We start from the raw sequence: 27,250 nt of genomic DNA, 5'->3' as shown, positions 1-27,250 counted from the left end.
TCTTTAATGGCAGGTTAGTTCTGCACCTTGGGAGAACAAACAACGGATGCCCTCGATTCCTAAGGTAATTATCAGAGACACACAAGACAACATCACCAAGAATGGCAGAGTTCACATTTACGCCGCGTATAAGTCTGCAAAAATATGTAGCTAAATAAAGATCCCTTCTAAATTTTAAGCTACAGTAATAATATGTAAGCGTTACTATTCTAAATGTTACAATAAGTTAGCCGTCTAAGCTGATAAAACTGTCTATCTCGCTCTTAAAGTTAACACAGTCAAAAGAGGGTCTGTTAAAACATAGCACTTTTTGACAGTTTAGAGTCCCCCACCTTTTTTGTTTAGCGGAACCCTTGAGAAATCTTGGTACAACTCGTAGAACCCCCACTTTATAACACACATTAATGTCCAGGGTGATATACAAATTAGCATGGAATGCCCTCACGTAATCTACCATCAAAATTTGTATCTATTATTCGTATTTCTTCCTCTGCGGTCCTCTTAGAATGTCTTGCCCTAAGCAACTCACGACCAGCCTACCGGCACGGTATGTCACTGCAGGTGGGGTTAGTAAACAACAGTTAGGAGGTACCTACTGCATATTAAAAAAAATATTATTACAATTTATTAATACAACCAAATACCTCAATTTCTGTTGTTTCGTATTATATACAGTAAAACCTCGTTAATACGAATTCCACGGGACCGAAAATCGAAAAAAATTCGAGTTATGAAATGTATGGGGGAAAAATATTACAATTTACAAAAACAAAAATTTTTTTGATCTTCATCAATATCGTTTACGATCATAGATGTGCCTACCAAATTTCCGGTGCCGTGTGTGTTAATGGATCATAAAATGTCAGGATTATTTATATTACCTTCTTAAAATAAGTAATTTATCATGTTTTACGAAAAGTCTGTCACAATTTTCAATGACTGGCTCATGAAATAGTGTACCTACTTTATTACGATTTATTGAATACTTTTATATGCCAGGACTGAAATAATTTCGAATTACGAAATTTGAATTAAAGGTATGCTTTTATATGAAAATAATGTTCAAGGGACTTTTTTTTCGCGAAAATTTCGAATTACAGCGAATTTCGAATTATCTTCTTACTAAGGAGGTTTTACTGTAGCTGTTAGAACAATTTTCTTTGCAAGTAGAATTTACTCCAGCATTTGGAACCGTTCATTGGTCAATATATCGGTATTAAACGGTATGCGGCCAATGAGGTATCGCCTGATTAGTATGGAGTGGTTTTCAGCCAATGAGCCAAGTTTTGTCAAAACCGAAAATGGGTAATGGAAGATTTTCGTTGGTAAGAACGTCTCCACAAGTACAGCGTCATTGTAGAAAACCAATAATCATGATAAAATAATATATCTTTTAAATGTTTGCAGTCTCTTGGTGGGAATCATCGCCAGTGTTGGCACGCTGTTCATCAGAGCGCAAAGTCCCTACACTTGCTTATTGGGTCGCATTCCCAACACCGACATCTACCTGGATGTCAACAGATACAAAGCTGTAAGTCAAAAAAAATTTATACTGATACATACGTATTTATGTGAATGGGAAAGAATGGAGTAATTGCAAACTCCAATAGAAAGTTTACCGAATATATTTTACTATATTATATTTCTCAAAGATACCTTAATTTTTTTCATTTTCAACCTTTACACGGCTAGTGGAGCATATATTTATAATCATATGTCAATAATAATAAAAAACATTTGGTTCAAAAAGAAAAATACATAAGAAAACAAAACAAAAATTATAAAATCACTAAACTAGTCATATAACAAGTCACAGTTACAGTGACGTCCCGTGGGGGTAAGCAGATTGAGCGCCGCTTGGGGGCGGCAGTTACTCGAAGGGCGGCAAATAGAGGATAATTATTTTGTATAGGTTATATATAAATAGCTACTAAAACTTAGTAATAACGAAAATATCTTTCATAAAAAGCAAAATGTATTAATTAACATAAAAGGTTTAACAAGACTGTATTTTTTTCTGGTTCGTGATGTGTCTGTATTACCAAGGTAACAAAACCCACTTTTGTTAAAAAATATTTATAAATTTAATTTTGTATATTTTAGTGGTAAGTATCTATATATTTTGTTAGAATCTAAAATGTATCCATACAACATCTTAGATATTGGAGTTATGAAAGGATGATGTTGTATAAAAATACTGTATAAAAAATGGAGCGGCATTTTGGCGCTGCCTAGGGGCGGCATTTTGTCTAGAGACGTTACTGCACAGTTACAGCACATCAGCCTCCTGTTTGGCCTGGTGTATGGCTAAAACTCCTCCGTGGAAGGCATAAATGCTGCATAACTTTAAGATGTATTCCTAAATCTCATCACACTCGTAAAGTGGGGACTCTTTCAAGCCCCACTTATGCATCATACAAGCACATTTGGAATGCCAACACCGGTGTGGGTCCCTAAAGAATGTTACAGTGTAAGCTTTTACATTGTCAGTAAGTGAAAAATTATTTGATTTAACAATTTCATCTTTAGGCAGTGGAGATTCCCGGAATAAAGATCTTCCACTACTGCGGCGGCTTAAACTTTGCCAGCAAGACGGGCTTCAAGGCCACACTCTTCAGAAAGATCAACCTCCCGACCACCGTCAAGCCCAGTCACCACTTTGACAATGGACTGCTGAAGAAGAGTCTCTCCAAGGAGTCTACTTCTTTTGAATACTCTCACACCGACAATAAGGTACCAATTAGCCAAAAATATTAAACTAATATACTGTAGACTTAAAACAATTATTTTTAACACCATATTAAGTGGTCAGGGATCGTCCAAATGACAACACAAACATAGACCCTTCCAAACCAACCCACCCCGCACCATACTCGGTCTTAATCAAGTGTACCACGAGGCCCTACTTTTGTGGTGTGAAGCATCAGCAGTTTTTTTTATGCCTGGTAATGTCTCAGGAGCAGATACCCAAGACTGAGGTCGTCACTCTCAAATCAGCTTTGACTGAGTTTACTGAGTTGACTTAAGCACAGAGAAATGAAATAAAAGAAAATTAATTTAATTATAAATTATAATACAAAAACCAAGCTAAATAATACGGACATACAAAAACTATGTGAAGAGATCATGTCCGCAATAAGACGCCGCAAATTTTTTAAATGCAATATAATTGGCCTTTGTGGCGACCAAGTCTGACGGCCCGATGGGCCCAACAGCTGGTCGGACTGACTTAAGCATCTCTTCCCTATCAGAGCACATTCCCGGACATTCTCAGAGGATGTGATTTGCATCCTGTAGTTCTCCACCTCATGGACATGTTGGCCGGGTGACAACCCAGCCATATATGACGGCATACGCTAATGACCGGAGGGAATAACTGGGACCATACCATACAATTATGGTTTTATTTCTATATTGTCATCTATACTCTGTTGCCATGCAAGACTGATTGCTCAATATCGTAATTTTGTTTTTTCAGATCTTATACCTGATCATGGACCTGACAGCGATGTGCTACGTGGATGCAGGCGGAGTAGGCATGCTGCGTACCGTCTACCAAGACTTGGAGAGGATGGGAATCCAGATGTTATTAGCGAGAGCCAATGGTATGTTACTGATGCAATCCTTTTCTCCAACATTTCCCGTACTGACTTAATTTTGGATGGGTATATATTAATATTGTTTTTAAATTTGTGTATGAGTCGGAGTATAGACCTAATAGGTTGAGCAAAGTGGCTGACATCCATTTCTCGTAAAAACAAAATCTGTTAATACAAACCTCCACTCTGTGGAGGTTCATATGATCTTTTATGATCGGACATGGTTGAATAATAAGATGCACCCCCGACATACAAAAAATAAGCTATGATTTAAAATTACTTGGTAGATAGAGGAAGGACAGATTCTTCTGGCATTGTGGCCACGACGAAATCACTTTGGAATGGTGTTAGTATAATTTGAAATTAACGATACCTTAACCTAAATGAGTCGCCTGTATTGCCACAAGAATCTGACACCATTCTACTACTGGCGAAAGCTGAGGTAAACTTTGAAGATCTGGCAAAAATAGCGCACACCAAACTTTGTCAAACATATTTATTTGGTTTCATTGAACTAAGAATACAAATTGCAGATGTTTTTAATCTTTGGTATAATGCAACATGTGAATTTAGCCCAGCCACGGTATTCGAACCCATCAATCCAACTCGAAGATGCTGATAAAAACGTCACTAATTTTATGAAATTGAAGCAAAAAAATACCTCTGTCTACTGACTACACGTGACTTCCCATTGCAGGATCATTTGCATAGAACGTCTCACTACCGCTATGTCATTTAATTTCCAATTCGCATGGCGTATGAAAAGACACAATGAGTAGAGTAGACAAGCAAGCAATAATACTACACTTCGTCATTATTATTTAAATCTTTTAAAATGTGTAAAATCTTTTATAACTGCACTTGATCACAATTAGAGTTGGGTTTCGGGAATTTCCTGACGGGAATTCTCGAGAAATTTTTGAGATTTTCTCGGGATTTGGGATTTCTTTATTATCAAATCGTCGGTCCCTATTAAAAAAGTCGGATCTGCAAAATGCTATTTTTCAGTACGAGCAATCAAAGATGTTTCATCAACTATCCTTTGTGACCTATTGCTTGCCATAATGAATAAAAATACGGGTTATAGAAACTTTTCTAAACGTTTATAAAAACATCCGTCTGTCTGGTGAACATAGCAGCAACTGTCAGATCCGACGCATCTTGCTCACCCACGCCCAGCCAACAATGTCGGTTGGTAAGAACCGACATTGTTATTCGGACACTCTCGGTAGATCCGTCATTTTTAACTGAACTAAAAAAAAACTGTGATTGTGGTAAAAATGACAAAATTTCAGATCCAACTTTTTTAATAGGGACCGACGAAATATTAATTGAAAAATCGATTTTCTATACTTGACTTTACTTTCTATGAAAAAAGTGGACAGAAAACACAAAACGTTCAAAGATTGAATGCTCTATTTAACACAATTTAAGCCAACATCGACTCAAAATGAGTGCAATTTTTGCAACATCAGGGAATTTTGTGTCTCAAAAGCGTACGCGATTGTCAGACGCAGCGATTGACAGTCTGTGTATTTTGAAATTCTATTTTAATAAGTAATGTTTTAAATTATTTTTGTTTTCCTACTTCTATTTTGTTTGTCTTCTTACATAAATAAAAAATCATATTTTTTTGGAATTTGTCTGTTTTTACACTGATTTTAGGATTTTTACAGGTTTTTTTAAATTTCCCGATATCTTGAGAATTCAAAATTTCATCATCGAGATTGAGATTTTCTCGGGATATACCCAACTCTAATCACAATGAACATACAAAAAAAATGGCAGCCATTACATGAGTAAAAAAATCAGAATTGCAACTTAGCAATGTTAATGTTTGTGTAGTTTACCAACATAACCATGTATAAGGCTCTTTCTATTAATAATAATTCCAAAATCTTCAAGCTAAGCTCACTCTCTTACATAGACTACCAATTTGACTGCATGACTTTTTTATTATAAAATTGTATTCTCAATTACTCTTTATTTATTTCAGGTCCAATTCTGGAGATGATGGACCGCTTCGACAAGCTAGAGTCGGGTTCTGACAAACTCCACTTCACCGCTTTCCCATCAGTGCACGATGCCACTCTGTACGCCCTCTCTCAGATGCACCTGACTGGTCCAATACCCAGCATCACCACCCAATGACACCAGCCCTCGCTTAGCGTTTGCAATGACGGCAATAATAATATTGATAGATAGCATAGGTTAGTAATATTAGGCGGACCCTGATTGAAGGATTAATTTTCTGGCCAAAATTTGTATATTCTAACAGTTTGACAACCTTCATGGCGAAAGCTAATTCATATAACAGATCGTTAAGTGAACCAACAAATCTTTTAGTGTATATATCTCCAATACAGGCTCTCATGCAAGGAAATGAACTTCGGGTCCGGACCCCCGCTCCCAGAAACAGAAGAATAAAGATCATTTTAGGTAAATGCTATATTGTTTCTGCTCATGACTGAGAATCATGACCTGGATGATTTGACTGTCGAACAGCACAACACCTGTGGTCTATCTGGGACATACAATGTTTGCTTTAATATTCCGATGCGACATGTCTAAAAAACAAGACATTACGGACGACACAAATGGACACTTATATTTATGACCGTTAAGCCATGCTCATTCGATAACCGCTTGTGGATGCGACAGTTTGCAATAATTCGTGGGTGAACACCCTTAATTAAACCTGCCGGTCAGATGTTTGTCGCTAAACTCGAAGTGCGGAGTGTCTGGTTATGGGGAATGTACCTGGGAAAGTGCGGAACATTAGCGGCTTAAGCGACGAGAAGCTATAAGTAACAGGCGAGGGAAATGTGGAGATATTATGAATATTATTCCGAAATGGAGCCCTCCATACCATTTTTCCATGTGCGCGTCTGCATCAATAAATAATATCTAAACCCAAGGACATCTATGCTGCAATTGATTCATCAGAACATTTAAAAGGGGCCTTGAAACAGTTTAAACCGGGTGCACAATTTTGTTTTCTCATATTTCTTTTTTAACACTACAATAGGCCATGAGGCTCGACAACAATAGTGTAGTGAAATAGTTGTGTATTCAGTAATAGAAGAGAAACCCACAAATACCCAGGCTTTAAGTAAATCACATAAATATATTGTGACCTCTAACAATACACTGTCTGGATGAGTGCGCTTTTCCTTTGAGCTGCGTCGGCTCGGTGGTGATTCCATGAGATTTTACAAAATATTTCAAGTGTATAGAACTATGTCCGCTACTAAGTTGGTGCATATGGACAGTACACGGCACTTCCAAGAATCCCTGTCGCTCCACAGTCTTCTTGCGTCATTCCAGGTCATATCAGCATCCCGTAGCTCTGCCGTATACACTCTGTAGATAGTATTTACCCACCTTCCAGGACATCGGAATCTGGTTGACTTGAAAAACAAGCAAGCCAGGTTCAATGTTGTCTCTTCACTCTCTGTATGATGAGAGGCTGCTTGGTCCGCTCTCATATCTTATCGTTACCCCTTAAGTCATACACCCTGTATTCGTCGCAAACATCTGTTGTCGAAGCTCAGTATACGGTTTCTCTGAGCCTTCGTAAGGTGCCATGACCCGCTACTGTAAAATAACACCGTCAGAAATAGGCGGCATTTGGTTTTAATCGAGAATCACTGATCTAAAACAAAAGATTAAATGCTATTACCATGAAGGGGGGGTCATTCTGTACAACCTCATTTAGCGAATACGAATTAAAGTCAGAAAAACAATGAACTACTATTTGTAGGTACTTGAGATTTCTATGTACGATTGTTGATTGTAAAATCATGCATTGAATTTTGATATTATGAGATAATTGTTGAAAAATGCCTTAGTGTGATGTCGCACTTGAGGTCATAATTCGTCTCTGTTCTGGCAGAACACACTAACTGGAGAATACTAGTTTTGAGTAATTTGACTTTGAAGTTGTTAAAATGTTTGAAATAATGGTCTATCATGTGAGTTTATTAAGTAATCGTAAAAAGGACGACTTTAAAATAAAGACTGTTTATTTATTAAGAAGGTTTCCAGACGGTAAAGTTTGAAATAAGGAACATTTTGGTACTAACTCAATATGTCATTTTTTCGAATTAATCTCTTCTGCCAGAACAGTGACGATATGTGGTGATGTGGTGTGTTTTCTATGCAATGTCATTCTTCAATTCTTCAACATCTTTTGTCTACCATCGGTTTTTCAACGTTGAAAGTCAACATTATCAAAATCACCACATCATCCCTCAAGTGTGATGTAAACCTTACAATACTTAATGAGTGAGAATGAATAGGTGTATTTGTATGTTGTTTATGTAAGAATAATCTTGTATCTGTGATAGAATAGCGTTTGTTTTGACAATGGAAGTGTATATTATATTATGTAGATAACATTTAAAAAAACAATTTTTTTATGCAACTTTATATTATTTTATTTTTTATATATATATATATATGAATATATTGTATCATAATAGAATCAAAACTTTTAACACCTTTCTCCTCAGGAGTGATTCACAAAAATACGTCTTACTTCTAATGTAATTTATTGTATACACTATTAGCAAACGATTTATATAAAATATTATTCCTCAATATTACACGTAGATGCTGTAGACCCAATGGCGAAGGGTGGATATAGGCTGTGGATATCTGACATAAATAGTGCTCACTAATCTTTGTCAGTCATACTTATTTCATTGAACTAAGAATACAAATCGGAGATGGTGTTAAGTTTGTTTTTAAAATTCAATTAAAGACTGCCTAAAACAACTATAATAGATAAAAACATAATCTTCTATCTATGAAATATCTGTATGATTTGATGGAATAATAGTGCCTGTACATGTGCATGGATTTACTGGCACCAATAGTGTGTAAATTAAATTATCGCGATAATGCTGACTCTCTCGGCAATCTCATTCTTCAAGGTAAGTGAGACACGTTGCCATTGTACGGTGCTATTTAGCTGGTTGTGAAAATTGATCAACTTAACATGCGCTGCGCAGCGTAGTTCGTATTTTTTTCTGGCAGGTTCACCACTATCGTTCTACTGCGCATGCGTGAAAATTCAGAAGCCAGTAAACTTTTTCGATCCTAGCATGCAGTCATGGTACTTGCAGGATTATACATTTTATCATTACGGTTGCGATAATACATACCTGCCGCCAGTAAATCCATGTATGTGTAAACAAGCTATAAGTATAACTTTGTCAGATCTCCACAGCTTACTTCCACCCTTCGCCACCGGTAGAGAACTATTTATAAGGGAATTACGAAGAGATTAACTTTTTCAAAGCCGTAAATGAGTGGTTCCCGTTTAGCAACGAGCTATCTGCTGATTGCATTATTTAGAGAAAGAAATAATTCATCAGATTGTACTTAATATTATCAAAAAACAGTGTAAATCAAGTTACCATGTTTTAGTATGTACTGTGGTGACAATAATAACATTTAATATGTAATGTTTTTTTTTTTAAATATCAATGTGTTATTGCACAGATATTGTGTATCCAATAAATTGGGTATTCTATACAAAACACTCACCACCATTACTCTATGCTGTAAAAATATTGTATATCACAATCTGGAAATTCGAGAAGAAATAATCACAAAAATCATTGATATCTAAAAGACATTTATATTACTGTGAATTTAATTTGTTTCACTAAATTAATAACTATAATCTGTGTATTATATATTAAGGAAAACTAATATTTAATGTTTTTAAAACAATGTCTGTTAGTCTGTTTTGATATTGTGATATTGTCATACTTAACTGTGTCCAATAAGAATTGATTGCTTCTTTCATTGGATGAATTTAAAATATAATTGTACCCAATTGCTGTTACTTAATAGTTAAAAAAAGAGTTACTTAATTTTTAAGAGAAACAGAGTGTAAATTCTTTAACTGCTCGGTATTTCGTAATTAAAAGACATTTTAATGTATAATATAATATATTTCGTGAGCGTACAGGTAGAAGTCACTAACTCCAAATACACAGTTCTGAGATAATCAATGTTTTGTGTTTTTGGTATTCTTAAAATGGTTGTAAAATCTTTATTTTTTGAGTTATTCATTACTTTTTCTATATAATGACATTAAAATCTCAATTTCGTCAAAACTGGAGTTAGTGACTTCTGCCTGTACGCCCACGATTTTATATTGTTATAACCAAAGATTTTGGAGTGTATAATATAACAAGAGAGAGCTTTATTAACTGTTGGTGATTCTGCAATCGTGTTTAATGTGTATCGGTAGTAGATTTATGGGTTTTCACCGCGTGTTCTTCCTCCTTTCCTCGACGTTTCGGGCTAGTTGCAGAGGCCATTCTCGAGAGATAATGTGTTGAAGTCTACTGTAGGTGTATGAATGCGAACACCTGAATTGGTAGCCATAGCAAATGTCGGTCTAAAAGATCTGTCGATATAAAAAAAAACATGTTCGCTCCTGAGCAAAGCATATTATAAGACTTTTTACGAGTAATAAAAGTTGTTAGCCATTCACCCAACGTATTGGATCATCGCACTGGATCAAAAACGCTTGATCAGTCGTGGGTTCGAACAGCTTTGTATAAGACAGTCATTTGACAAACTAGGCCTACGTGGGTGCCTTTTCAACATTTTGTTATTACATATATGAGACACATTCGATGTATTTCACTTCCTATGTATAATGATTGACATGATCAGTCCTTTCATAAGCAAGTTTTGTATTATGTGAATGTTGTAGCTCCAGTACAAGTCGAACATGCTTTGCATTCAAAATGGTCAACGTATGTAGTAATTAATAAAGCAATACCATATATACATATCAAATTCAAGTTTCAGGGCTTATCTTGCAATATTTGTACATTTAATAATTAACTATGGAATCGACCGTTTGAGTGAATCTAAAATTGTGTTGAAATACTGTTTACCGTGTTTGAAAATCCGCAGTGTGAAATGACATCGCTTTTATGTAATTAGTCTCTATCTTTTAGAAAAGGTATTCTTCAATATCTTTGGTTATAACATTATATTAATACAATGTTTTTCAATTACTTTCAAAGAGGGATATCGATATGTAGTCGTTGCAATTATTGTATTCACATCTAAAGATTCTGATAAACTTGTTGAATTAATATCGTAGAAAGTGCATTAATTAATTGTTGATACTACAGTTTCCACTTGGAGATTGAAAATTTTGACGATATATCGTAGCACAAAACAACAGAACTCCAAACTGTAGAATTGTCAGAAGTTTATGTGTCGCATTGTATTTGGTTTATGGGCTGTCACCGTGTCTTCATTCGGTTTCTTGACTGTCTCAACCTTTCGGGCTTAATACAGAAACCATTACCGTCAGGTGTACAAATACGAAACAGCTTGCTGAAAGTAAAAAAAGTAGTTATTTACTGTGGTAATTGAGATCACAGATGTCAGATCGGACATTGACACCCAAAAACCAAATACAACAACAAACATGAAAGATCAAATTCAATTTACGTTAAAATTCTCAATTGTAGCCATATTTTTGCCACAATTTCTGCACATTAATACTCACAGCGTAGTATTTTAAGTACCTACCTAATATTTATCTGTGGTCTCTGGTCGATTTATGATATCTGCAAAATTTATATTATCAAAGAGGTCAATCCAAATTTTATTGAAATTGTAAATTTTGTAAAATGTTCCTACCGTCGCATTCTTTGTTCTCTGTTTGCAGGGAGATAATATGAAAGGTTCAAATCGTTCATATTATTTATTCCCTATGCGATTTTGAAAAAAGTACAAATGTCACACGTCAAACGCCTCCTTTGTGGATTGGGCAATGGTGCTGCAGATGACCGCATGATTTTTTATAACTTTCTTTTTAGACCAAACCAAACCTAACCTAACCTTAGTGTGTGATAATGATGTATCTAAATGTATGAAAATATCAAATTTTAAATTAACAATTATTGGATCGAAAAGCATCTCCGCCGACAGAAAAAGGTATTTAATATAATTGTCTACAAATGACATTATTAATGGATAACGCACTCAATACAGTAGCTAGAAAGTAAATTCGCGCATAGCGACATTCGCACATGTATAGGTAGACGTCACGCAATTTCCTTTATGCGATATCACGCATCGGGAATTTATAGCAATATCACCTTTATTGTAATGGCGTTAGAACAGTGTTTCTAGTGTCAATGTTCATTTGAGCGAACCCGTTCGAACCGAACCATTCGGCAGACCCGACAAAAAGCATCGGGAATTTATAGCAATATCACCTTTATTGTAATAGCGTTAAAATAGATTATGCCATTCGGCAGACCCGATATGAAAGTGAGTGTCATTTTTTTTTCCAGATGCTTCGTCCATGTTAATATCATTGTCTACATTGGATAAACTTTGTCCACAAAAAAAAATGATAAATGGTAATGCAGTCATCTGCTGCTCTATAACCGTGAATTTTTTGACACGTTCATTGTGATTTATTCAAATCTGTCAGAGCTGTATTTTGATTTGCACATGAAATTTACATGTTCATATTGCCTGTTATTCTCTGCAGCCTTGTATCGATCTGTCAAAAAATCATTTCAAAGTCTCTTAATACATTTTGATAGCAAATATTTTCACACTATTCCGCTAAAACATTTCAATCTGTCAACAGTACACGAGTGTAGGTACAATATTTTTTAATCTTAACAAATGTATATGTCCACTCTTAAATTTATCATAAATTATTGACCAAAGACCACAAATGTAAGCCCCTTACGCATTGTCGACTGTTCTCTGGCAACCAGAAAGTATGACTGGTCGCCGCAACCACGTGCGTAAATGCTGATTTCCTTTCTTATGCCTCGTGGTTACTAATTACTTGGTTGTCGGAGACTGATCAACAGTGTGTAACGGGACTAAAGTGCCTGTATGACAGGACGACTTAGTTTAACGCGACAATAATTTCGTTAATAACAAATCGGTGCCTTAAAAACATAAAGTATTATTAGTCTCTTAAGAAATGAGTAATTTTTGTCAAAATTTTTAATTTATTAATTAATATTATTGTTACTATGTTGTAAAGAATTAGATTTTTCCAGTGCCCTTGTTAAATTTAATCTAGAAACTATGCCGTGATGATAAATCCAACGGGATATGAATAAATACTGGGTATTACATAATTTAAAGAATAATAAACCATCTATGATTTTAGAAGGTTTTGAATTAAGCACAATTTTACACCGGTTGGATATATATTATTATTGTAAGAAAGGTAAAACTCTGTTTCGTGAAAATGTTGTTTAATCTACAAATGTATAATGCATGAATGTGTTGTATAAAAGCATTACTTAACACTTCGTGCCCTATATCAAAAAATTACTTAAAATGACAATATTATTAAAATAATAATTGAAATCTTCCATTACTTAATTATGCCTGAATTGCCTAACTACTTATTGTTATAATTTGATTTAACAACTAAATACCTTTCTAGGGGAACTATTCTATACACAAGACTACTTTCAGCCGCTATCTAGGGTAGGTTTGTATCGAAGTATTAGCACTTAACAATAAGAGCTATGTTTTACCAGCACCTCTCTTGGCTATGCTAAAATTTTAGAGCGAGATAGACAGTTTTTACTGTTCAGATGGCTAACTTATTGTAATTGTTAAAATAAGTGCTTATATTTCGATACAAACCTACCCTAGATAGCTGCCGTAGTAGCCGAAAGTAGTCTTGTGTATGCGCAGAATATTTTGTTGAATTCAAAGAGGGTTTACTGAACTTGATGGAATCGTTTATTCTCTTTTTTTATATTACAACATTTAATATAGTGATTTCAGTTCATCTATTCTATACACAAGACTGCTATTGGCGGCTATCGAGGGTAGGTTATCATATTTATGTACTGATGTATTAAAAGTGTTACAATAAGTTAATACTAATTGTTACTATAAGTGCTATGTTTTAACGGCACCTCTCTTGGCTGTGTTAACTTTTAGAGGAAGATAAACAGTTTTGACGGCTAACTTATTGTAAAAATTATAATACCTCACTACATAAATATGTTAAACTACCCTCGATAGCCGCCGATAGTAGTCTTGTGTATAGAATAGATGTGCTGGACGATTAGCAATTGGGTCGAGCAGGATTTGAACATACGTCCTTCATTTACCAGATGAGTGGTCAAATGCTACCGAGGGTTTTCCAAAATTTTATTATTTATATCTTCAGTCTTGAATAAATAGTTTCATTGGTAACTATGGAGAAATTTAAATTCTCCAAATTGGCAGCATTGTTTGTGAATTAAAAAAATGGCAGCCTGTTTTTATGTATTTGCGATTTCACATAATCGTTTCTTTAAATAACAATGCTTCATCATATCGCAAGTTTGTTTAAGCTTGCGACACAAATGCATTTGTACTGGAAGATAAATAATATCAAAACAAATTTAATGTGAAACACGCTGCAAATAAATCAGTAATGAAAAACGACTTACAGCTAACTTAATCATTAGTCCTAATACATAGTAACATTTTTTTCTGTTACACTTTCTTATATACGGGCTCCATCTTCATTGAAGATGATTTACGTCGACATCTTTAGTTGAACTACACTTCATGTATATTATTATATTATCTTTCCCTGTTGTCGAAAAACTCATTTACCCACTTTAGTCTACAACCATGTTACTTAACTTTAAATTTTGTGATAATAATTAATAGAAAATTAGTAATAAACTTCACTTCCGTACTATAAAAATATCACTTATAGAACTGCAAGTCGTGTATTATTATCTCTGTTTAATTGACTGTCGATTTACCAGGATCATGTCAACCGAGCGCCGGATTAATATACGTAGTTCAATTATATTTTGTGTTCGGGGCAGAAATGCTAAGTCCGCTAATATTATTATATTTTTATGATTGACTAATTTACCGTTGGCCTGATTGTGATCTGATCATCACATGCAATGAATTTCGATGTGTATTATAATAATTACGCAAGATGTTATTGATTTAAGTCGATCCCAGTTAATCGAGAGTCAACCATAGAATCATATTAATTTAAACCAATAGAATAATTATTAATTATTGATTAAAGAGATTTTTTTACAGGAAAACATTTTAAAATTCAAATTGATTTTGGTAGGTAACGTAACTATTTTTGTGAATATAAGAAATATTATTTCTTCCATAATTTGTGTAATGTCCGTGTAAGCAATCGCCGACAGTGTTTATGTGATGACCGTCATATTAGCTTCTCTAACCTTTCTTGTTACCCGCGTGAAATATCGAACATCACTTAGAGGGCTCGCACATCAGAACTCGCCGCATGCGTCTTACGACGAATTCGTCGATGTGACGTCATCGTAAACCAAGAAACAAACGTTATCAAATGGAGCTTCGCAGATTGGCCGTTGCAACTGCAACGCGAGACGATCCGCAGATGCAACATGTCGAATTTAATACAGCCTGCATGTCGTATCTAAAAAAAGTCGACTACGCGCAAGCGCACAGCCCGCGGCTATCGGCCATTTCTGTCTCTATCTCTGTCTACACTGCCATTGCTCGCTCATCGCTGGTCACCGCGTTTGATGTTTGTTCATACAATCAACACAATAAAAATGGCAGACGAGAGACTCTCCGATGTGGCGAATTTCGATATCGCTAGGCAGATGTGCGAGGTTTTATCAAGGAACACCGCCTGCCCGTTCTCGGAAGCTTTGATTTATGGAGGTTAGGCACACGAGGCGAGTTGTGATATGTGAGCCGGCTTAGAGTGTGATACATTTATATAATATTGCCATGGTAAATTGACTATTAAATTAACAATTGAAATGGAATCATGGAAACTTTTTGAAAATATATTTTTGTATCTAATTATTACAAAACTGTTGAAAAATATTTTAATTATAATATAAATACATACATTTTATTTTCAGCAATGACTTGAACATTGTTACAATTGTTTTAGTAGAAATATTACACATATTTTTGTTAATTTTTTACTTATTTATATTGCAATATTACAAACATTATAAAAACTTCTATCAGGTAATTAAATTTTGAATATATTATATACATATATGTATCAATTGGTTAATGCACATATATTGTAGGTATGTCCAGCTTTTACTGAAATTTAAGTTAGTACCTATACATAATATTATAATGACTGTCTGCAACATACCGCTATGCCATAAAAAATATTGTACATCCAAATAGACTATTTGAGATGGTCTAACAAACTGTAGCAATTTAACACGGCCGTGGTCTACGAATAACTAACTCTATCAATCACGGTCGACTCATGACCCGTGATCGCATTGAGCGCCTGAACTTGCGACAATAATTTGTATAAGAGGTAGGAGGGAAATATTGGGATGAGGGCGAACATAATTGGACTAACCAATATTATTTATCCTATGTACAATTTAACATAATAATTTCTAAAATCTGCTGAAAGCATTATTATTAAATGATCCACCAATATAAGTTGTCTGCTGAGTGAGGGCACCACATGCTAACATTTGACATATTGTTCAATACTTTTTATGTTGTGATGAGCCTAGTTCTAAATTCAAACAGCTGACGATTTATAATGGTACATCATAAAAACATATTTATTAAAATGATACAAATTAATGCCGATTGTCCAATTTTATGTTACATATATTTATCGCAATTAAGGATTTATTGGATAATTTGTAAATATTTTGCGACGGAAAAAGAAACTAACCCAACCTTTTACGCTTGAAAAACAAAACTGCCGTTTATCGCGAATATTAAATAGTGGACCTATCAGTGTTTGGTAATACCATTCACTGAATTTCTATTGAATTAAAATTTCGAAACTGGACATACCACATCTTCGACATTTATCTGATTTTTTGTGATTTTATATATTTTTATTGTTGCTAAATAAAATATTTATCAGTTTTGTAGACAATTATTGTCATATAAACAATATTGTAATTTTTGTTGGACCATTCCTATATTAATTTTATGGGCCTCATCGAATCAAACATTTCTTATGAATAGAATACATTATTACTTACAAATTATTAATGTAGCAACTTCACTACTGCGTTCAATGTAAACGTGAGCATAGATCGAATGCGTTAAACGCACTAGCAAAGTAGCAAATTATTAATACCCAATATATTTTTCTACATACATATATATTATTTTCCATTCTGATGTGTCATGTTTGTATAAATATTTACTATAAGTAATATTGTGAATGTTGTGATTGAAAATATTTATTGAATAAGGTCGACAAGATGATTAATTATGAATTACGATTTACCTACATAAATAATATTTAATAGCTTTGATACTACTTACATGTGATAAATATTATATTTTTTTTCAGATTATTTTTAATTTACATATTACTTACAATAATTAATAGGTAAAAATAGAAACTCAAATGATTGTAAAGAGCTGTTGAAAAATATATATGAATTATGAATATAATAAAATGTGTTTTATTTTATTGTTGTGATTTTAAATGTCAAAGCGACCACGTTGGACCTAGCTCGTAGAACGGCGTCAGTCTTTGTAAAAATACTAAGCAATGGGTCATGGGTTGGAACCTAGGGGCGGCAGGTTATATGAAAGTATGGTGAAGCAGGCAAGTATGGTGAAAAAGTATGGTCAGGCAGACTGGTAACCAATTTGCGGCAAAATTTCCACGTTAACATTATATCGAGGGTATACTGACAGAAAGCATTAACTCATTAAAACAAGTTCTGAAATAATCGCAAAAAGGACTTAAGGTAGATTTTTTTATGATTTAAAAATATTTTTTCTACATTATAAAGACTAGTCTTTATGGCAAACACAATATACGACATGTTACAAGTCCTGTATTTTGTATACGCAGAATGCATTAGGTCATTATCATGCTTTCTATCAGAATAAAAAAATAACAATATGATTTAATAATGTTTCTATTTTCTCATCATTATATCCTATGCCTTTGTGCGTTTTACCAGGACGTAGAGCGTAAAATTGTATACATTTTGGCATTTAAGGTGACGCATCAGTGAAACGCCAAATAATTTTCAACTGTACGCGCGACGAAATTTTGTACTCGCTTCGCATTCATTGAGAGAACGTCGAGTCAGACATACGTCACTTTGCTGCGTGATGGCGACGGGCCAATTAATTCTAAAATCGTGTAAAGATGACTAAAAACGTTACCCATTTACTTTAAAAAGAAAACATGTCAATGAATATATTATTATTGTTACTAATAGAATAATAAACAGAACATAAAATGGACGTATGTTGGATTTATATGAGAAATAATATTTCGTTTGACAGTCGTCTTTTGCACCCGCGACCCGCAATCCGCACATCGCCTAGCAACGATCTTTTTAGACCGTGCCTCAACTAATGCATGGCCTTAAAACAGAAAAACAGCAAAAACTGAAATAATGCGTTCTGTCAGTATACCCTCGATATTATATGGGTACTTTATAATGACCAAAGTAAATCCTCCGTGATGCCCTGCATTTTTATTATCGCGTCGCTATTTCTCGTACGTCGGCTATTGTTGGCCTGCTTCATTCAGTTGTATGAGAAAGCCGATTCCTTGCCCCTTTTTATTTAAGGTGACGCATCAGTGAAACGCCAAATAATTTTCAACTGTACGCGCGACGAAATTTTGTACTCGCTTCGCATTCACTGAGACAACGTCGAGTCGAACGCACGTCACTTTGCTGCGTGATGGCGACGGGCCAATTAATTCTAAAATCGTGTAAAGATGACTAAAAACGTTACCCATTTACTTTAAAAAGAAAACATGTCAATGAATATATTATTATTGTTACTAATAGAATAATAAACAGAACATAAAATGGACGTATGTTGGATTTATATGAGAAATAATATTTCGTTTGACAGGCGTCATTTTCACCCGCGACCCGCAATCCGCACATCGCCTAGCAACGATCTTTTTAGACCGTGCCTCAACTAATGCATGGCCTTAATACCTCTATGGTTGGAACCAAGGCCTAAACAAAAATGACCATAAGTGCAAGTAAGAAAGCATTTGGCACGCTTATATCTCCGCAAGATGCGTTAGTCAGGTAGAATTTCTACAGCCGGTAAATATCGATTTAAATGATTAAATTCACTTAAAAACTGAACTGCTGAAATTTATTGTTTTTGTGTTAAATATAAAGTTAGTGGTAATTAATTTAGTAGAAAATATGGTTAAAACTATGTTCTGTTTTAATTTGGTAGCCATTCTGAGATGCAACATGATGGTATAACGTTTCATAGTTAAGTTAATAATAATAAAATTGAGGTTCTACTGTGCGTTGTATGCGAGAAACACGGGTTCATTTTGCCGAACGATAACCACTCTCTTTATATTATTACTCTGAGGTTCGAACCCACCACTGGTCAAAAAAATGCATATTATTTTTTCAATGTGTTTGATCCATTACATGGACCCAATGGTTAACCACTCCTTGTAAAAAAATCTGCTAATATAACCTACTCTGAAGAGGTCCATATGACATTTTATTCTTCCCATGTTACCTCCATCAGTAAGTTGATCTTCAGTCACTCCCAGCACATCATTGAAGAACCCTTAACATTGGTTTCACCATGATATAACAAGCGTAAAGGGGGAGAAGACATGAGTATGTAGGATAGTTTTGGTAGGCTGTTAAGATCTGACATAAAATAGTGCACACTAAACTTTTTGTCAGTATATTTATAATATTAATACTATCGACCGAAGAAGGTGCTTGATGGATTTTGAATTTAAATCCATTAAAATTCAAACATATTTGTTTCTATTGAACCATGACTACAATGTGTAGATCATAGAGGTATTAAATAAAGAGAGGGGCAAGCAATCGGCTTTCTCATACAACTGAATGAAGCAGGCCAACAAAAGCCGACAACTTCCGAGAAATAGCGACGCGATAAAAAAAAATGCAGGGCATCACGAAGGATTTACATTGGTCATTAAAATGTACCCATATAATATAATGTTAACGTGGAAAATTTGCCACAAATTGATTACCAGCCTGCCTCACCATATTTTTTCACCATACTTGCCGGCTTCACCATACTTTCATATAACCTGCCGCCCCTAGGTGTAGATAGTGTTTGTTACTTATTAAAATTCCATTAACCGTGCCTAATCCAAGCCATAATAGTAAAATAATATTTGTTTATCTATTATCTAAAAATTATGCCATTAAACCATAAGTTTAGTCTATAAGATGAAAGAATATTTTTTATCGTTTACGGTTTGGTCTGGGCAGGGCTTAATGAATTTAAAAAACTAACCAATCACACCTGTAATATTATGAATTCAATATCTAAGTATGATTAAAAAAGTGTGCACAATTTTTGTTGGATCGCCCATAGCATACCTAAACTATTATGGTTTGACTTAGGCATGGTTTAAATAGATTTCAAAAACTAACCAGCACCATTTATCTGCAAATTGTATTATTAGTTCAATGAAAACAAATAAGTATGACTGACAAAGTTTATTGTGCACCATTTATGTCGAATCTTAACAGCCTACCTTCACCCCTCGCCACCGGTATAAATAGTGGGTACAATAAAAAATAAAAGACAATAAATTTCTTCTTATTTAGTTTATTTGATTATCAAACATAATAGGAAAAAATCAACAAAAAAATTGCTTCAGCAAAATGACAAATGTTTTTAGTCATTTTAACAAGATTTATTGTAAAACAAATTGTGTCTAAATTATGTATATGCCCAAAAACAGATTTCTTAGAAATTATAGGAAACAAAACATTTTCTATGGAGTTCTCTAATAGCAATATTATTTATTTAGGTGAGTGTTGCCTCAACAGAAAAAAAAAATAATAGACAATGTCCCTCTACTCTAGGAGTAAACAGATCCAGAACTGTTAACTTTTGTTCACGGTATAAATAATAAATACATAGCATGAAGTAGATGAGAATAATATAAATAACGTCTTTAAAAATTCATCGTCTTATTATAGTGATTAATATTAATTGTCCATCATTCTAGCCTCACTAAAGATTGCAAGTCACATACAATGTAGGAATATCTATTCTTTAGATAAGTTTGTAGGTCTGTAAAATTTGTACAAACAAACTTACCATTAACTCAAAACCTTGATCTATTAGTTGTTTTCTTAGGGTTCCCTGTCACTAGAGCAGTGCTTTCCAAACTTTGTTACTACGCCTCCCTTCTAAAAAAAAAAAATCTTGGCATCTCCCCCCCTTTATTTCATTAAATAATACAGACACCTTTTTAAATGGTTAACAATGTAAGTACTAATACAAGAATGAAAAAAAATATAAAAATAAACAAGGTTTTACTACTTATATTATATTCATTTTTATATTAATTTGTTTTTCATATAAATTGTCTTTTTAAAACAGTGAATGCATTAATGGTCATTGCACTGATTTATTCACTCATTTTTTTTAAAATTTCAACCAAATAGACAAGTTTAACAACAAAATTATCATATTTGTTTAGACAAATTTGCCTCAAATTTCAACATTATGATTTGACCCTTTTATTTCATCTTTTTCACGAGATAGCCAACGCGCATCACAATAGTATTGAAATGAGGTATTATAAAATTAGTCTCCATATAACCTTTTATGGGACTGTTTTTTTAATGTAATTTATAACTAGCGGCCGTTTTATAAAATATACATTTGCAAACTGCAAACCTGTGTCTATATTAATTGTGTTAAACTTTTCGCGCCTCCCTTTGCTATACTCCGCCTCCCAGTTTGGAAATCGCTGCACTAGAGTATCAAAATTCTGTTATATACCATGGTATTCAAAACCTGCTAAATCGACACAAGTACAAAAAGATTGAGAGGGTTGGAAGAGGTTAAAAAAGGCTGATGATGGTAATATAACAAAAATTCACCTAATAGAGAGGCTAGAATAAGCTTGTAGATTATATTTTTATATTACGTCTAATAGGGGTGACATTTTACAAAAAGGAATATAAAACTACGTTTAATTACAACTAACAACTCACACAGACATCCAGTATAATTGAGCGTCCGCTGGTTATACTGTAGTAGTTTAATTATAAAGGCAGTTTACATTAGATAAGGCTGTTTTGTTTCATTTTTTTAATCATTCATCCGAGCGATGCTAAAACTACGACAGTGAGCCAGATTAAATGATTTATCGATAATTTAACGTAACTTCAGGTAGAGATTTAGAAATATGGCTTAACGTTGCGTTGGCAGTGATATAAGGCGGTGAAAGAAATCTGCAACTTTGTTTACTTGTTATACCGACTGTAGAAAAGAAAAAAGGACTTAATCCACACAAATCAAATTTTACAAGAGGCATAAAAATGTTTTTATGGTGTTCGGTCCAAAGTTAAAATACAAAATACACATAACCGTGAAGTGCATGATAATTAATAATTTAGTTTTTATATTCCTAATCTGATATTGATTGAGTTAATTAAATAAAAACCAATAAAAATGATGGTTAAGTCGTTTATCCCACTTAATTTCCTTCTTTTTTTAAAAATTGTCAGCTTAATTTAGATAATACACTTATACACGGTATTTACAACTTATATCCTTCGGACACGTGAATTTAGTCGATTACAACATTATTCAATAAAACCTATTTTGAAAAAATTGAGGGTTACGCCCTTTTTCCTTTCTACAGTCGATATAGTAGAAATCCATGATGTCAGATTGTTCGTTTTTATTGCTGCGGTAACTAAAGTTAGAACCCAATATTATGCGTATCAATTTATCAAGCGGCATGACCAGTTAATCACCAATGTAATCCAATACTGCAGTCAACAGGACTCATGGATCATTCAGTTGACGCTGCCAGAGATGTGTTTGTCTTCTTACATGAATAAAAAAAATCATATTTTTTGGAATTTGTCTGTTTTTGCACTGATTTTAGGATTTTTACAGGTTTTTTTTTAAATTTCCTGATATCTCGAGAATACTTTTCTGGAATCCCGATCTCGAGAATTCAAAATTTCATAATTTCGGGAAATACCCAACTCTAGCCATATTAGGCAAGGTGGCAACACATTTTTTTGCACATATCCTGATATCAGCACATATATCTAAATCGAAGTTATAAAATTTCTTTCACCGTTTCATTTCACTAGCAACCGACAACATTACGGATAGAGAGAAGTCAACATTTTGTTTCTAATTTGACTATTCTCTTCATTGTGGTTATAATTGAGCGATGTCATGCTTTTGTTTAGACTATATTAGATGAACTAATTATTTTGACTAAGCCGAGATTTTTACCTCTAAGCTTTTATCAACAGGTGCAATGCATTGTCTTTCAACTCAAATCTCTCACAAAGCGAAACACACCAATAATTTTTTTGTCAAGTTGAAGGCATTACTAGTAGTTGACAGTCGCGCACTTTCAATAATTGCTTGTTTTCGATTTAAAATGAGTCAAAACGTCCAAAAAATAAATACTTTATTCGCGACTTACAAAAAAGCCTCAATAATTGCAGCATACAATATTCCTTACATTATTTATATACACATTACAAACAGCAATCATTTAGGCATCCAGTTATACAAAAAAAAAAAATAGATACAAATCGAAACAAATACAACATAACCTTAAATACTACAAAAGGTGGTACATTTTTTTAACGTTATATTATATTGCTGCACTTAAAACATTAAAAATTAATAACTAAATACTATTTACAGGATAAATCGTTTAAATACAACGGATATATAGTAATTATTATATCCATATAATCTTTTCACAGAAAATGATAATATCGTCTGCGATTTTACAGCCATAAATTAGGTGCGGTGTTGCTAGCCTATTTATAATGTTACTATTATTATAAATGTTTTATAAAAAGAAATAGTCCTTTCCATTGGTGGTATTTATTAATCATAGTAGGGATACATTGCTCCAGTGGAATCCTAATTTACCTATTTATTAATAACGTTAAGTCATTAATATTATTGTATCTATAGCTGGTGCTTTTATCGAAGATAAATTAATTTAACATTAAATACAATAAATTATCAGTATAGTTTTTGTCACATTATAAATACAATTAGGAAATTCAAAATCCACCATTCAAAAAAAAACTTGCACTCATAATAAATCGATGGGTGTGGCGGACGTTGCATGTCCAGTTTTTTTTTTTCAAAAACTAGTGGACGATGAAACTTGCAAAGCTAATAAGACTAAATTGCTGGTACCGGATGTTATCGATGTCATAAGATTGTTTATTAACCTCCGGTTTTTATTCCGAGATTGATCTGCAATAAAAGAGATTGCGTCAAACGGTACACGGAAATAGATCAATAAGATAAGATGACTCGCTCGACCCAATGAGCAGATGAACATTGCCAAAGGATTAGTTCACTTCAGGTGTGTATCGCATTTGACAACTAGGCAACCACACTAAGCACTAGAAACGGAACTCAAAAATGTAAGGTGCTTAGTCTCAAAATAGAGGACCTGTATGATCAAAAGGGTCAGAGTTAATCATCTAAAACTGAAGCTGGGAGACTGTGAGTGAACATTACGAAGTGAACATAGGGTTAAATCCTATTCAATCTGCATAGCGCCATCTGTGGGCCTGGAGTCATGGCCGCTAAGTTCCAATGTTACAGGATAAAAGTTTTCGAAAATAAGACAGTTACAATTTATGCGCTGATATAAGGGTGCACGACTATGTCCAACCGTTGTCGAACACACGGGCTTAAGCTCTCAGTCGAATGTGATACTGACGTGTGTCTGAATACACTTACTGGATATTCATAGAAATGGAATGGCTGGGTTGATAGATTCAACCATTGACCATCACATTCGAATCAGTCTTATTTCATCATTCTGTATATATATCCGTATTTCATGTGTTGCAGGTTTTTGCTAGTATATAAAATGTCAATTTCGCCTTCGGTTTTCAACGAATTTGAATCTTTCGAATCATACAGAACTGGACATGTAACATCCGTGCGCTAACCCATCGATTTACCTCATAATATTAACGATACTAAATAATTATTCATAAAACCCCATAACATCTATTATTATGGTGTTTGTCGCGACTTTTAAATTATGAGAGTTTTAAATATTATTTTACAATATACTTAGTCATAAATTAAAACTTATTTTCTAGTAATTATATATTATGTACATAAAGAATTCTGATATTATAATCCTATAAACAAAAAGCAAGTTATGATTATATGTCTTCAACATTTTTTAATTAACATATCGAATGTTCTTTATTTAAAATTAAATTTTAGTTTCTTTTATTTTATTTAAAAATCCAAAGACAACATTACTTTTTCAAATAAATTCAAACATTCATTTGACATAATATCATTTAATAGACAAATAATTCTAGATCTAGATTCAATCATAACTCACGTCTAATGTATAGGAAAATATCAGAGATAAGACACATTCCAGTGTTGTTCATTATTAACGCAAATTTTCGACACCCGCTGAAAACATTGGTGTTCGAACTTTCATTTTTATCACTCTCTATTGACTTGGAAAATTTGGGTAGTCAATTATTAATTGTCATATTTCAGCATTACAGATAGACAATATTGGAGATATAATTTGAGCGTACTGTATCAAAGAGACTTGTGCCATTATAATGCCCAATCTTTTCCCGTCATATGAATATTCAAATATTGGTTGAACGAAACATTATTTCAGTCCATGAGATTCGTGGTGATTGCATTTATTTGTCAAAACGCTGATAATTCAATTTGAATTTATCATTTTTAAAACTATTTATTGAAAAGTCTGCAATTTGACTAGTGACATGAAAGTAATTGTAACTATTTGTAATCTGTATAATTATATTCGCCAGTGATTTTGTATATCATAATCTCGAGATCTATTTACTTTATTATTATAATTTAAATTAAAGAAAATGAATTATCCACACACCATGGAATAGTGTTTCCGTCCCCTGACAAGGCATTCAATACCACTCCCCCTTGACCAGATCAAACGATGATATGGATAATTATTATTGTTGTCTTCTTGCGTTATCAGTAATTCGATCAATAAATTAGTCACCTTGAAGAAACAGCGAGAAAGAATTTCAATCCCGTAACCTCACCAGCACGCCCGTCATGTAATGCCGAAATACACGAATCAATAAAACATTTTTAAGCATCATTGGCTTATTCATTTACAGTGGAACCGATAAAACTAATTTTCTTCTTTGGCCAAAATACTCAGGAACAAATTTCTATTGCCGACGGTAAATAATTATTAATTTCTCTTCCGAATAGATCCGTTTTGTTTTGTATTCCTTTCGCGTCAGTCTTAAAAATCAGTGCTGATGGCACATTAATGAGATTTCAGTCTCTACCTTCCAATCCTACAATGACAGTATTTGAAGACACCGTCAAATATACAATTTTTTTTTTGTTCGACAATATTATTTTACTGTAAACTGTACATTACTTTTTTTCCGGTACATGTTAAATGTCCCAACATAAATCAAAGCTGTCAATATAATAGTAGTATTTCATACATGCACCGTGTTACATAAGTGTGGTGATATAATTTTAAAATTTCAAATGAGCTTTCAAAGTTTACATATTTCAAACTGTTATTATCAAGCCAATGTGGCCTTACTGCGCGATTAAATTGTGTTGGGCTACTTAACGAGTACTTAATTGAAAATATATTACATTTTTTTTCAATGGCAATATTATTATTACAATAAAAGATACATATTTTATTAAATTACAATTTCGTTGATATAGTCATTAAGCAAAGTTGTATATCAGGATTAATATAATTCTACATAAACAAAATTTCTCCTTACATAATATGACATTTAAATAGTACAGTATGGTTATATTTACAAATTACGAATTAAAATTACAGTGCTACAGCATCGTTAATAGTTTAAAAATTAATTACAACGACTGTCATTTTAAGGTTGCTATCATTTTAGTCACGTCTACTCTTAAAACATATGGCAGTATTGATAATACTTTCTAAATATGTAATAATTTGAAGTCTTGAGGATTGAACAAATACAAGTGCACTGATGACCAAGTTGAATAAATCGTCATAAATTCGACATAGCTATTTTCAATATTTGTTCTCAAATGATCCATTCCATGGCAAAACATTGATAATTCTTCGTGTATATTAATGTTATCAGTGTTTTAAAAAGGACAAGTCAAGCCTATAATACAATCAAATTATACTTTATTGTTATGAAAATAATAATGATAATTTAAATCCATGGAATATACTCCCAATGGTCAGTATAAAATGCCTACATGCATAAATATATATCACTTGTACTTGTTTAATTCTCAGTGCCTCATTTACCCTCTTAATTAAATATATAAACACAATTTTTGATTCAATATCATGTCACGCGACACACTCTCAGGGGAGAGTTTTGACTCTCAATTTACCGGAGAAGATGAATCTATTCTTGGTTAATTCAAAATTAAATAACGTCCTCCCGCCCAACCTTAATTGGGAGCATCACGAGGCACAAAAGGTGATGTGAGGCATCTGCAGTTATTAAGGTTAACCCTAGGGGTAACCCCAATACTAGATAGAATTCCACTGCGGCGGTTGATGTTTACAGACCACAATCATGCCGACAAAAAATGAGACATATACAAAAATG

At 33.5% G+C, this 27,250-nt stretch overlaps 1 protein-coding gene across 3 annotated transcripts in view; it reads left to right on the top strand.

The window, feature by feature from the left end:
• The window catches only part of Prestin (solute carrier family 26 member prestin), a 157,519-nt gene extending 151,638 nt beyond the window's left edge, over positions 1-5,881 (top strand). For all 3 annotated transcript variants that reach the window (XM_085950791.1, XM_085950792.1, XM_085950793.1), the window contains 4 exons: positions 1,408-1,531; positions 2,530-2,733; positions 3,479-3,605; positions 5,596-5,881. In XM_085950791.1, coding sequence (XP_085806917.1) covers positions 1,408-1,531; positions 2,530-2,733; positions 3,479-3,605; positions 5,596-5,750 — 610 coding nt within the window. In that variant the 3' untranslated portion in view covers positions 5,751-5,881. The remainder of the gene's footprint in view (positions 1-1,407; positions 1,532-2,529; positions 2,734-3,478; positions 3,606-5,595) is intronic.
• The last annotated feature ends 21,369 nt before the right edge of the window (positions 5,882-27,250 follow it).

The sequence above is a fragment of the Rhyacophila brunnea genome, unplaced genomic scaffold (genome assembly GCF_057557595.1).
Source record: "Rhyacophila brunnea isolate RB1 unplaced genomic scaffold, BYU_Rbru_1.0 scaffold_23, whole genome shotgun sequence".
In the NCBI taxonomy this organism is placed as follows: domain Eukaryota; kingdom Metazoa; phylum Arthropoda; class Insecta; order Trichoptera; family Rhyacophilidae; genus Rhyacophila; species Rhyacophila brunnea.
The sequence above is the reverse complement of the archived record's forward strand: the minus strand, read 5'-3'. Positions and strand labels throughout refer to the sequence as shown.